The sequence below is a fragment of the Nannobrachium achirus genome (genome assembly GCF_963921795.1).
Source record: "Nannobrachium achirus genome assembly, chromosome: 22".
Taxonomy (NCBI): domain Eukaryota; kingdom Metazoa; phylum Chordata; class Actinopteri; order Myctophiformes; family Myctophidae; genus Nannobrachium; species Nannobrachium achirus.
Window position 1 is genome coordinate 26,918,655 of NC_137829.1, and position 14,771 is coordinate 26,933,425.

At 39.8% G+C, this 14,771-nt stretch overlaps 1 protein-coding gene across 1 annotated transcript; it reads left to right on the forward strand.

Annotated features, from left to right (window-relative positions):
* Positions 1–1,585: 1,585 nt before the first annotated feature.
* On the forward strand, positions 1,586–13,413 carry hnrnpa3 (heterogeneous nuclear ribonucleoprotein A3; the record flags this gene model as incomplete). The annotated part of the gene is made up of 12 exons (XM_080752795.1): positions 1,586–1,607; positions 2,167–2,297; positions 6,306–6,440; positions 8,188–8,334; positions 8,734–8,944; positions 9,588–9,677; positions 9,789–9,860; positions 10,935–10,997; positions 12,041–12,160; positions 12,377–12,511; positions 12,648–12,740; positions 12,843–13,413. 11 exons carry the CDS (start codon positions 1,586–1,588, stop codon positions 12,722–12,724), a joined length of 1,203 nt encoding a protein of 400 aa, XP_080608921.1. The 3' UTR covers positions 12,725–12,740; positions 12,843–13,413.
* Between the last annotated feature and the right edge of the window lie 1,358 nt (positions 13,414–14,771).

Consider the following 14,771-nt stretch of genomic DNA (forward strand, 5'->3'; position numbering starts at 1 on the left):
GATGAGGGTGGAGGGGGAGATAGGAAGAGAAAGAGCGAAAAGAGAAGTCAAAATAACAAGGCCACACTCACCAACTTTAGCTCCTGTAAATTGAATGTGGAATCTATTTATATTTTGTGTGATTTACACCCAGTTTCCTCTATGCAATTGAGCAGGAAACAGATGGTGGGAATTGTTCTTTCCCCAAATTCCTTTGAGAGAGATCCTGGTCAACACTGATGTGTAAGATTGGCTTTGTACTTGCATGTGGAAAGGTGGTAGACTGTGTCTAAATTGACTCCCTGGTTTCCCCAGCTCTGAGTCTCCATTTCCTCACAGTTTCCACTTGCGTACGTCCGTCTGTCCAAGCCCAGGTTATGTCAAGCAGGCGTCCCTCACGGAACCACCTCTACGTTTTCTCAGGACAAGGTCAACTTTAACGCCTACTACACAGGCAACATGTGTGAAGTTTCTGAGGGAGATAAAGTTCAACAACATAATTCAGGGACTAAACAAAAATGCTAACTATGAAAGCAGATCCAATATACATTTTCCCTCTTGGAAATATAGCATCAGTTTCAGACCATGTATAAGCAATACTTCAATATCAATAATACAGCAATATTACGTACCACTAAAGAAAGAAAAAAAGACTAACAAGTTCAAGAATGCAGAATTACCGCCAACAAGTTTAGAAATAAATACATAATTAGGGATTTGAGGTGCCTCTTGTGTGGTCTTGGTAGACAATGTGTGATACAAGGAGAAAATGATGATTTAGCATGGAGGAAAATTATTTGACATTTACAAGGTGATATGGATTGGAAAATAAAAGGCCCAGATATTCATGGACAATAGTGCCATCTAGAGGAGACACCAACCCTTTTGAATATCAAGTGAAGAATGGCTACAATATCTATGCATCATGCAATGTCATCAACAAATATGTATTGTATTTTTTTCATGTGTGGGTAAGGTGGTATTAACTTTCTTATACATTTGTATCATGTTGTAACATTAAGATGTCTCTTAATGTTGATGTGATTCATGCAGTTTGCAAGATTCCAAAGGGTTCACTTTCAACGGTTTAGGCTCTTGCAGGTTCACAACTTCTCATTGCCAAGAAATATGCCAGATAGTTATACAGCAGTCAGGTTAGATAAGTTAGTCTCTGCAGTCTTAGTGTGTAGCCAGATTTGCACAGTAGCCAAACTAAAAGGTCAGTTTCATGCAAAATCCCTGCAGTAGACACATTGATTGGGCGCCACCTACTGTTCCATCAGTGCGAAACAGATCTGATGAGGGGAGTGGGTGGGTGCTACAGGGTAGCCAGTGCAACACTGTAGCACTGGCTGCATTTCCAGAAAACTAAGGTCATCCATGAACCTAAAATATTTTAAATGTGTTCACCTTTACATGAAGTGGATTCTTTTCTTTTTTTTGCATTCTCAATAGTGCATTCTTTTCAATTAGGCTCTATTTTAAGGGAAGACTGATAATATGTAGGTCTGTGCCATCTTTCACTTCCGAGACAATTTAGACCCAGCAGCCTCTCCCTCCCAAGGATTTACTGTACATGAAGGTTTTGCTGACAGGGTGATCCTCGATGGTTTGCTCTCAGATATATGGTAAACCATAATTTGGAGGTTTAGAATGGGTATAAAACCTTGTATTAATTATTTAATTATACCTCTAAGTGCTGCCTTTTAGTCCAATACAAGGATGTCATCCTCGTCTGTCTCAGGGAATGGTTACATCATTCATTTGCCATTGCCAAAATTACAGTGAATTGTGATATTGGATCGTTCGTTGCAAAGTACATCGGGGCAGAGGAAAGACTAATTAATTAGACTGATTAATGAGGGACATTTGTTCATAACTTGATTGTAAGTTTCACCTCTTTAACATAAACTGTTTTTTGTGACAATGTTGTAACTGAGTTTACATTCAAATTGAGCACTGTCCCACCACTGAGGCAAGCTTTTTAGGCTCCTTCCTTCCTATCCTACACTGATGTGATGGAACAAGCTGAAACTGTGATGTGGAAAAACAATATCTTAGATTGAACGCAGATTTACCCAAATATCGTACAAAGTAGCTTGTGCAAGCACACAGAAATGTCCCTAGGCCTAGAGCGTAGTATGTGAAAGCGTAGTATGTGGGGGATGTGATATATTGTTGTGTCAGGGGGCAGTTACGTTCAAAGACTTCGGGGTGTGATCAACAACCAAACAAACATCTTGTCCAAAGGTTGGGGCAAGGAGATGTACACAGAGCATCCATCAAGCTACATCTGTGCGAAGCTGATACTGTACACGGTAAAGTCCTGTGTTCATTTTACTCTGAGAGTGTACAAATGGACCCTTTCAGGTTCAGTTGTTTCTCTCACAGTTAACAGTATATTAATACTGAGGATTTTACAGTGTAGCACTCACCCATGCCTCTACAAATCTGGAGTGTTCACTAATTTGGCCAAAGGGTCATTGAAGGTCAACAAGTAGAGTCAAAGATTTCAGGACCAAATTTTTAATCTTTCACATACAGCATTCTGTGATAGAGAACATCAGTCATATGAGTGCAGTCATGCACAACATAGCTGGCGTGACAGTATTTTCACCTAACAAACACAGTTGTTTTAAAGAGCAGAAACCACTTTTGATGGCACCTTGCAAAGCATCTTAATGGGCAACACTATGATATGTTAAGAAAACATCAACCAGCTGACTTACATTAGTGCTAATGATTAGTGTGAAAGATCACAAAACAGCGAAAATACAATCAAACTCGGAAATATGCAAGTTCGAATGAAAGCCAGATTCTGGAAGGCTTGAATTATTGTTACATGACCACATTGTGTGTTGCAGTGCTTGTTTTGTCCTTTCTCGTGTTTATTCCTGAGGCAAACTTAGAGGATGAACATGACATTTGGACAAGGTCCATACCATCTGCTCCCTTCAAACAGCAGTATGCATGCTTTTGCAGGGACAAATTAAATGAAACATTGGGCTTTCCAATGAAAAATGCAAGACACATCCCCTTCAATTGGCAAATACTATGTATCCTCATGCATGCCAGTGCCGCCAGACACAACTGGGCCAATTATAGCAACTGAGGTTTTCATTTGTCCATTCGGTGTCACAGATGTTGTTAAACTGCCATTGAAATGTGTTATACTATCTCCAAGATAAATACTCCAAGAGTATTTACATAAAATGTCACTTGCATGCCAAAATATCCACTTGTTTTACAAGTGGATAAGAGTATGTTCTGTCACAGATCATACTGTAGTCCTCATTCTCATTAATAGTTAATTGTAAATAGTTGAAATAAATGTGCTGGGAATATAACTGCTTAAATAAGTGACATGGACAGAGGAAATATGAAAATAATATTTACTCATCTACTATGTTTACCAATCCTAAATAAATGAAAAACTGCGACAGACCAACATTATCACAAAACAGACACCAACTGAATTTCCCTTGAATTTGAACTATAGATCGATAATAAATATGGATCGTTAATGGTGTCAGAAAAACATTTAACAATTTTATTAGGGTGATATTCTTCTCACATACTACTATAAAGGTAATGGCAGACATTGTCTATAAACCATAAAACAGTCATAAATTTTTAAGACGCTGGTCAGCTTCAACAAGGAATGTATAGGCAGATCATAAGTGAAGTATACTGTAACAGTGACCCTCACATTTGAACGCATACAGGCACGGTGGTCCAAAGAACGTTAAATATTGTTGCTCATTGATTTTGTACTTGCTCCAAATCATAACATGATCCTAAAAGCTGACAAAGCAATGAATAACATGTTGTAATGTTATAATACAATTATTAATATTTTTTGTCTTGTAAAGCTTTGAGTAAGTAGAAAAGAGCTATATACTGTAAATCGTATGCATTATTATTGTTTAATACATGTTCTAATGTAAAGGAAGTTTGGCAGTTACACCAGCCATTCAGCATCCCCTTTGGAATGGAACAATTAAGAGAAAAGTAAAGAGTTATCCATGAGATTATTAATAACGACGCTACCATAAAACATCATTTACATAGAGGTTGTGTAGGCCTTTGTATACTATACTTCGCATTGGTACATCACATGATACTATGCCTTCTTAGGTTTTTCCTGGCTGGCAGCTGTCAAAGGAGATGAAAATGTAAATGCAGTGCATTGCAGTCCAAACACGTTGATGTTATTTTCAACCAGTAGATGGCGCAAATTACCCCTTTCCCATAGCACAAAAGTGTGTGTGTGTGTGTGTGTGTGTGTGTGTGTGTGTGTGTGTGTGTGTGTGTGTGTGTGTGTGTGTGTGTGTGTGTGTGTGTGTGTGTGTGTGTGTGTGTGTGTGTGTGTGTGTGTGTGTGCGAATACCCCCCTGGTTCTGATGTTGTAGTATCTGTATTAATGACTTATTTCGTTTTTTGTTTGTGCTGTATGCATTTATTATTGACAATAAAGATAGTCAACAGTCAGTGGTACATTTACTTAATTTTTAAATTTTGAGGTATTTGTAGTTTACAGTTTTGAGTATTTCCAATGTTCAACTTCACTTCTACTCTACTAGGCTATATCTTGAAATAAATATTGTACTTTTACTCCACTACATTTATTTGAAAAGAATAATACATTATAATATTATATTAGTATAAAACGTACATAAACCACTTAGCCACCGTGGCTATTTGAAAGTATCTGCTATTTTCAATCATTTTGTACTTTTACTCTTGGTTCTTTAAGTACGTAATAATGATGCCAATACGTTTATACGTTTACTCAAGGACATTTTTAATTCCGTACTTCTACATATAACATAGTATTTCTACATAATTGATACTGGCTATAACATTTGAGTACTTTTTCCACCACTGGTTCTAGTGTCACGTGATCTATTCTGTTTCTTCTGCGCCTGTGGAGATTCTGCGAAATGGAGGTGATGTATTTGACACACATATTGCAATATGAATGTTTATATTTGCAACGCAGTAATTGTAATGTAATTACCATTAAAAGTGTGACTGACTGAAATATCCACAGAAATAAATAGACGTGTCTGTTATTAATGTGCAGAGTGCTAAATGCATAGCTTAGCTTGGGTAACTCAACACTAATTTATTATTTCGACGGCCTAATAAAGTCGGTACCTTACAATGTATGTGAATAAAAGCTTGCCAACATTGGCTAACAGCTATACAGCCGCGTCGTCGCGGTTTTGGTAAATTAACTTGAATAAAAAATGCATGAAACAGTACTTATATTAGGCTCGTGTTAGCATGCAGGTCCAGCTGTGTGTCTTCTGTCAACCATTCAGTCTATGGCTCCATGCTAGGCTAATCGGCTAATCCCGTGCTAGGCCTCCTCCTAGCCCGGCTAGAATAAATGGCTGTGATTATATTACATTATATTATTTCATGTATTCCATAGACACAGCCATATCACTCCCCAGGTTGCCGCCTCATAATTCTTTGCTGCGACTTCAGGTTCTGGTAGAAAATGTGTATTTAAAATAAAATAATATATATATATAAATATGTATATCTCTCCACTTTCCCACGAGTTTCACACGGACCACATTTGTGAGCACATAACCGACAGGTCCATTCGGTTGGTGTGGTGCGGTGGTGGTAGTAATAGTGACAGTGACAGAGATTAGACATTAGAGAATGACATCTGTCGTTTGTTTCTCCCAGATGGGCGTGGTTATATGCCAAACCTTTAACCTCACAAACCCTGTCACCAACAGTAGCAGATCTACAAGCTCACGTTGTGTGTCGCAACCAACACGCTGTGAGCTTGTAGATCTGCTAATTCTGCTGTATAAAGAGTAAAAAAGCACACACACACCCCATTTAATTATTTTATAATGAATTAAATTATTAGTTTGTATAAAAATAATTTCAAAAATGTATTTGGGACAAGCAAGCACAATGTGTTCAGTAGCTTTGTCAATAGTGGTCGGTGTTGCCCTCACTCCTGATTTACACTCTGTGGTGCTGTTGCTTGCCAACAATAGCCCATCTAAAAGTTCAATGCGTTGTGAGCTTGTAGATCGACATATGATGGATAAAAAAATAAGCATCACTCATCTGTCGTGCAGTGGTCTACTATAAATGTAATTCAGGCCAACTGCTTAACTACTTAATCCCTGATTAGCGACAATATTAATGGGAAATGTTGAAAGTGGTTAATAGAGACTGTTGGAGAAATAATTCATAGTTAACGCAAGTATTTGTTTGATGTGCTTGAAGCAAAGTTTTAAGTAGCTCTAACTCAGTGTCATAAAATGTGTTTTCTTCTTTTCTTTCCATAGGGTCGTGAACGTGAACGTGAATGCAAAGAACCTGAACAGCTGAGGAAGCTGTTTATCGGTGGGCTGAGTTTTGAAACCACAGAGGAGAGTTTAAGGGCCCACTTTGAACAATGGGGGACGCTCACAGATTGTGTGGTATGTGTTTTTCTTTTTAGCGGTGGTCACACCGTCTCCTATACGTGGCCGTGTGTGTGGGTATGTGTGTGTGTGTGTGTGTGTGTGCGTGTCTGTCTGTCTGTCTGTAGCCTGCAATACCTTTTCTGACCACACATGTTAAGGGAGGGGCGCTGTTGTTCAGGCCAGGCCAGGCCAGGCAAGGCACACTCACACTCACACACACACACAAACACACGCACGCACGCACACGCGCAGCCTCCACCGCTCAGTTCACACAAGTGTGATTTTTTCTTCTAGTTTACAAAACACTTTGTTGCACAAAACTAGCAGATTTACATGTGAGCTTGTAGAACGGCTATTCTGGGCGCACAACAAAGTATTAGGCATAACCTGTAGATATCGAGTCTTACTCCTGTATATGGCTGTCACTATCATACATTTCTTTGTTGTCGATCAAATAATTATGATTAATTGACAAAGAAATGACTGACAATGACAGGTAGACTAATAATAACCTCAGTTGTTAAAATCGTGTTGTGTTCCACTGTTTTTGAAAAGGTATGAACATTTCTCAACAGATGAATGGAAACTATTCTGAGAAATAATAACAATTGCGTAATATTTTGACATGCCCGCCTACTGACCTTTAATGACATTCATAGGTGGGGTTCTTAGTGCTGTTTTTCACTGTGAGCACTTTCACTTCTCACACTTTTGCACTGAATGAATAGACACTTTTTTTGATTGGCATTGCACCGATAATTATTATTTGTTTTATGACAAGATACGGTGAGACACTTATGAAGCACTTATTGTCTCCACCAGCCGAAGGCTGAGGGAGAGTATGTTTTCCCCTCCGTCCGTCCGTCCGTCCGTCCGTCCGTCCGTGCGTCCGTCCGTCCGTCCGTCCGTGCGTCCTCGCAGTTTGTGAGCAGCTAATCTCAGTCACCGTTGGCCCGATCGCTGCCAAACTGAGCACACACACTCCCTGGATGCCAATCTAGAACCTCTGCCCCACATTTTTCAAATCAGCCTCATGGTGGCGCTATAACAGGCCGATTTGTGTGGCCTGGTTGTTACCAGCTAATCTCCGGCGCCGTTGGCCCGATCGCTGCCAAACTGAGCACACACACTCCCTGGATGCTAATTCAGAACCTCTGCCCCACATTTTTTAAATCAGCCTCATGGTGGCGCTATAACAGGCCGATTTGTGTGGCCTGGTGGAGACCTGTGCTCGGAAGAGCACTGCTTCTAGTTGTTTTTGTTTTTAGTTTTTGCCCTGTATTTCTGTACACAACAGTACTTTCTACTTTGGAGCGATGCTAGCCGCTCCAATATGTGTTGTGTATGAATGAATGAATGAATGAATGAATGAAATTTTTATTTCCGTGTCATGCCACAATTTGGCCCATCCCATATGGGATTATATGACACATTAGACATCAAAGTAAACTGACATCAATAGTCCTTCCGGTGTTGTGTATGTCCAATTGTATATATGTATGTCCCTATCTGTCTGTCCCTTTTCTGAATGGACAATATAATGAGTGACATCATGTTGGTCTATACATCATCATCATACTGTACTACTTAGTGTGCTACTCGAAACCACACTGTTTCTTCAGGAACAGTATTTTCTAGTGTGAAGTGAGCAACAAAGTGAGATTTTTATTACTGTTTACCTGTAACTCTGTAACCTTAACCACAAGGAGAATAAAGGTATCTTTCTATCTACTCCTGTAACTGAACACTCTGGTGTTTTCAGGTGATGCGAGACCCCAACAACAAGCGTTCAAGAGGGTTTGGCTTTGTGACATACTCCGCTGTACCGGAAGTGGACGAGGCCATGCAAGCAAGGCCTCATAAGGTGGATGGCCGTGTAGTTGAACCCAAGAGGGCTGTATCCAGAGAGGTAAACATGCTGAAATTCATATTATTAAAGGGAAGCGTCACAGATTTTAAACCTAAATCCCATTGTTCTGATGCGAGGAGATCAATAATGTAGTGTGAGTAGAAGTCATACCATGGCTTCTGTGTACTTCTAAAATGTTGACGTACAAATGGAACCAAATGAACTGTCAGAGTTACAGACTTGTATGGGTCAATTTAGACCCCCCCCTAAAGGAACCCAGAGTCCCTGGAATCCACTGTCATGGAGAAATGCATAGAAGACAATAGGGTATTTTTTGTCATGCTTTTTAAAAAATCTCAGAACAAAGGAATTTAGGTCGAGCCATGTTTGTTTACCTTTTACGGCAATATAAAAAAAAAAATCTGTGCTGTGCTGCTCATGATGCCCGTTTTGTCTCAGGACTCCTCGAAACCAGGCGCCCATCTGACAGTGAAGAAGATCTTTGTGGGTGGTATAAAGGAGGACACCGAGGAGTATCACATAAGAGACTACTTTGAGCCGTATGGAAGGATCGACTGCATTGACATCATGGAGGAACGCTCCACCGGAAAGAAGAGAGGGTTTTGTTTCGTCACATTTGACGACCACGACACAGTGGACAAAATTGTTGGTATGTGATTCTTTATTAACACAATCACCACCAGGTATTAATTAAATAATGCATCCGCCACTGCCAGGTATTTCACTGTTTTTACCTTATTTTCGCCGGCAACAGGAACGCACCATGTGGCCAGGATGTAAACAAAAAGTACATGGCCAGGCGGACTATCATCTTTTCTTTCACATGGAAAATAAAAATTGTATCCACGATCATCCGTTCTTTAGTTGGGGTTCCTAGTAAAAAGCTTGTTTTGAACAAAAAACGCAATCTGGGAAAATAATCAGAGATAAATAGATTTTTCGAAATCTGGCGGGCGGAGTGATAATTCTTTGGGATGATGTCATTTCTGTTTGTATTCTGGGTTCAACCAGAAATGGGATCGATTTGCTGGAGAGCGTGTTTTCAGCGAATCATTGAAAACACAGACATGACTTAGATCTACGTCTTTGGTGCCAACAGGACATGTCGTAGATACATCTACGTGTTTGGTGGTGAATGTGTTTAAGGGAAACTTCACTGATCAATGTGCAAATTCAATGTACGCCTGATGACTTGAAACAGCATGTTTGTCATCAATGGTCATTAAGTTCATAGTCATGCTGGTGATGATTAAACATTGTAAATCTAAATTGTTAACGTCTTTTTTTACTAGCCCAGAAATACCACACAATCAACTCCCACAACTGTGAGGTGAGGAAAGCACTCTCGAAACAGGAAATGATGGCCGTGTCCAACCAGAGGAGTAAGCAGTCAATCTTAAGTGAATTTTAGTATAGCTATTTAGCTGTTTCTTTCTAAATCAGTGCCTCTCAAAGTTCCACTTTTTAAATGTACTTTTTTATCCCTACTTCAGACAGAGGTGAAGGAGGTGATAATTTCATGGGCGGCAGGGGTGGCAATTATGGAGGTGGCAACTTTGGCAGAGGTGAGTACAATTTAAGCTTATAGGGGTGTTTAACTTTAAAGCACTTCTGGGGTCATTTCCCCCATCTAATCTGCCTTTTGTGTTTACCCATGGCTTGATTCAATATTTAGATATTTGAAATCGAATCTGTACTGTAAGTCCTTTCAACTTCACACTCCATGTTAACCATGTTAGACTCATTGAAAACACAATATTGTACTTCTAATGTATGGGGAGACCTTAATTTTCTGTCTATTTACTGTATTTCATTATAATACTTTCTGTGTAACGCATCAAAGAGTCCATTCATTCGAAGGACAATTATCAGTCACCAGAAGGAGGGACGTTGTTTTCAATGGGTCTAATATGGAGTTTGAAGTTGAACAGGCTCATATACCGTAGGCAGGGGGCATGTCTGATCAAATTAATAACAAACAAATACATATTGAATCAATTAACTTAAAAATTACAACTTTTACAACTGAAGTGTTTTAAAGTGAAATACCACTTTATTTTATACTATGTACTTAAGTCTCTGCTAAGAGTTATTAGATTACAACAACAGGTCAAAGCTTTAAAGCTGCAATCCTTATTTGAGTGTGAATAAAACGTTATATTGACCAATCTGTACGGTAGATTATGTTAAATGAATATACGGTAACTAGTACACCTGCAGTGGTTGGTAGTGGTCTCTCTTCTATTGTAGAGTGTTCAGGTAGGAACACTTGATTGACAAGTATCATTAAGTATCATTGCCTGAAGCTCGTAGTGCAATATCTCCCCTGTCCTAAACTAGCGTCACTATGCTTTTCGAGTTCCCACGCGGCAGAAAGCCTGGTTCTCGTTCCGGGAACTTCCGACCAGTGTGATCCGGCCTAGAGACAGCTTTCCGCATCCGGTCATTTGCACACACATACATGCACACCCTGTTTTCAGTATCTGCTTTAGACCCAGAGCGGATCAGCAAAATACAAAGCGACTTGATCCCTTGATCAAGTGGGCATTCCATCTTGGCTAACTGGTAGAAATGTTGTGTATCTCTGGAAGGACATAAACCTTATGGATTGCAGCTTTAACACACCCTTTGTTTCCCAGGTGGGTATGGTGGTGGGAGAGGTGATTATGGAGGTGATGGTTACGATAGCTACGGGGGCAACGGTGAGTTGTTGTTTTACCACTTTTATACTAGTCAAAATGTAAACACTTTATTTTAAAACATCATGGACTAAAAAGATTTAGTACACTTTTTAGTAGTTTCAGTTAGTACATTTTATGATCTATTCCTGCATTGTTTATCCCATGAATTTGTTTCCGTTTCATGGGACAGTTCACCCACAAACTTACTTTTTTTCTTTCAATTACTGACCCCATGAAGCCTTGATTTTCGCATTCCTGATCCAATATTCGATGAATTGAACAGGGTTCCCAGACTTCCCACGGTCATGAAATTCCTGGAAATATTTTGAAATTAGACAAATATTTTTCCAGTACTGGAAAAGTTTTGGAATTGATCAAGGGTCCTGGAAGGTCCTGGAAAAAATAGCTATGCATTGTCTTTGGTTATTGATTTTGTTAATAACTCTGAAATGACAAATTAAACATTGGCCAAATTGTCAAATATTAGAGGCAGAAATTGTGAAAATAGCAGATCTACATGCTCACAACACCTCGCAACACATGTAGATCGGCTATTTTCACAATAGAACCGTGTTATACAAAATTCCTCACCTCAACTCTTAGTGCTCGTCAGGGTCCCGGGGTCCCCAGTTCAAATATGATTATTTCGGGGGTTACGGCCTTAAAATGTTGAGAACCACTGGCATACAATAACTGTCTTTGGGCATTGCACATAGGAGTAAGCGACTCGTTATTGAGTTGAATTATTGTTATATAGTCCTGGAAATTGGGTTAAATATTCTGGAAAAGTTTTGGAAATGAATTGGTAAAAATGTGTGGGAACCCTGATTGAAGTAAATAGGAGGCAAACATTTGGTTATATATAAGCTGGATAGTAGTAGTCCATACTGGATTAGTGGATTGTTATGGAGTGTTTTGGAGTTAATACGTGATTTTTTTATATAGTCTAGCCATGGCCTCCTATTTATTTAAAATAATTCAAGATTGGAACATTTGATCAGGAATGTGACACAAAAAATAATTGTGGGTGAACTATCCCTTTTAATCGGTGTTGGTATGTCCAGGCGGGAACTATGGTGGAGGGCCAGGTTACGGAGGAGGTCGTGGGGGCTACGGAGGTGGCGGTGGTGGTGGTCCAGGATATGGGAACCACGGTGGAGGATTTGGTGGTGGTGGTGGAGGCGGTGGCTACAATGACTACAACGATGGAGGCCGTGGTACTGCTTGGATTCATACATTTTTGTGTTTGGATTAATCCTTTTTTTTTGTTTGAGTTTTGCTGTAATAAACTATGTTCATAAATGTGATGTCCAGGGTCAGATTTCTATCCCTGTCAGAAGCACAATGTTTGACACGTGAAATGGTACTCTGCCAGGAAATCTAATGCCTGTGACTTACAGGGAATTTTGGCGGTGGAGGAGGGAGTGGAAACTACAACGATTTTGGTAACTACGGCAGCCAGCAGTCCAATTATGGCCCCATGAAGGGAAGCAACTTTGGTGGTGGAAGAAACTCGGGCGGTGGACCCTACGGAGGTGGGTTTTTATCCAACTCCTGGGTGTCATGATGAATGCTAGAAAATGGCAGGTCTGCTACTGTGTGAATGATTTTGTAATGGTTATAAAGAGTGATGAGTGTCCTTTTCTGTCTGTAAAACATTGTTCGTTACAGGCGGCTACGGCTCTGGTGGTGGCGGCGGCGGCAGCAGCGGTGGAGGAGGTGGTGGTTATGGCTCACGGCGATATTAAATGTGTGATGTTTTTGGTAAGTTCACTTCCCCTTCGCATTAATCTTGGTGGCACAGTACAGTGTGAGCGCATAAAAGTGTAGAATAACTATTTGTTCTATCCTGTATCCATTCAACAGGCTTCAGTTCTTAGGAGAGGCGAGGAGGTCAGCAGAGGAGTTGTCAGGAAAGCTGCAGGTTACTTTGAGGCAGTCGTCTGAAAGCATTAGAGGAACAAGTCAGACATGTAACTGCAGCTAAATGGGAGATGTTAATGAAAAAAAGGACTGTACACAAGATATTATGAGAGTAGATGACGCCCTTCCTTATTTGTGGTAGATGTTTTACTACTTAAATATCTCTTCCTTTTGTGCTTCTGAAGTGTGTTTATTGTGCCTATGGTATCAGGTAAAAGAGAAACGTAAAAAAAAAAGAAGAACTCTAAGTTTTCAAAATCTTAACCTATTTGCTGATTAAGCAAGGTCTTTTTTTGTGTCTGCGATTAACATCGTTAAAAAGATTATAACAATAATGACATAGCCCCTACATTAGTTGAGCTAGAATGATCCATTATACATCAAATTCCCAATTTTTATTTCAATATATTATTATGATTACTGAAGTGCAAGTGTCAAGTGTATTTTGATTTTGTATTTGAAGCATAGTGTGTATTTCTTTAATAGTGTTAGTGTATAAGCAGTCTGAACTAGAATTAAGGGAATGTATCAATCTACGTGTACACCACAAACAGAATTCTAGATTGTTCAAGCATTTTGAGAAGTAGAAAAAGATCGAATAAAGTTGTGTATAGTAAAGTGCCATGAGGTTCAGTGCATCATTGGTTCAGAAAAACAAAACAAAAAACAGGGAAAAAAAAACCCAAAACAAGTTAATTGTTTTGTTGCCTGCTCGTTGATACGATGAAGATTTAGCAAATCAGCTTTTCCAGAACAATTTCCTTTTTGGATTACATTTGAAAGATTTGTTTTTTTTTACCTGGCTCAAAACGAGGGAGTTTTGGGTAGACCTAGGGCAAGGGCCCACACACCACCTATGCCAGTGTTGAGCGAGTAGGATTATTGACAGCCACAAGCTCCAGCAGTTGTGCCCTCAGCGTCGATAGTGTGGAAGATTGCAGATGACTGTCAGACAGGACCTCTTCAGCCCCAGCACAGTGGACCAGGCAGCATATTGAGAGAGAACAGAGGAGGGAGCACCAAGCACATCGGCCATGGAAGAAAGCTTGCAGTGTCATACCTGGTAGTGAGCATCAAACACTTTTTTTTCAAGGCTAGCTAAACCTTCGCTGCTAGCGAAGAAAGACTAGTTCCTGGACACATTGGATATCCCATTGAGTCAGAGATACTGCAGTTAACCCGCAAATACTAGATGTCAGACGTAACATGAGAGGAGAAGGGAGTGAGTATTTTCACAAAAGATTCTTAAGAAGATGGAGCAGGTAAGAGTAACCACTTTGCTTGATTTGCAGATTGGGAAAGAGGCATTCTCTTCTTGCTGAAAATCTGTAAGACCTGATAACATGGAAGTTTCTGGATGGGTAAGACTTTGTTTTTCAACATACTTTACAGGCTGCTCATATTTTAGCCCTCCACTGTCCATGGAGATGTGATCTTTTCTAGTAGCCATGTTCTTTAACGCTAGACTGAGCAGAAGGATTTTCTGTATTGTTCTTTGGTGGGTATCTGAAATTAAAGTGGCTTGGAGAAACCACTACATGCTTCCTAGCCACATATAGAACCTCACCCTCCGTATGGCTGTGTAGATCACCTTTTCCCCACATTGTATCAAAAAAGTAAAGATGTTTAAAGCTGACGCCAGCACATAAAAGGTTTATGTCGTGGTTAGGAAAACTGTTTAAATCGCTGATTTAGTCAGCCTGTGCCATGTTTTCCCATTCAACCCGGAAACCCCCCGGCGGCAAGTGCCAGTACTGCTCATGATTCTGCTACAATAGGAAAACATGGCACAGGCTGACTAAATAAGCGATTTAAACAGTTTTCCCAACTCCAAAATAAACTTTTTACGTGGTGGCGTTAGCTTTACATCTT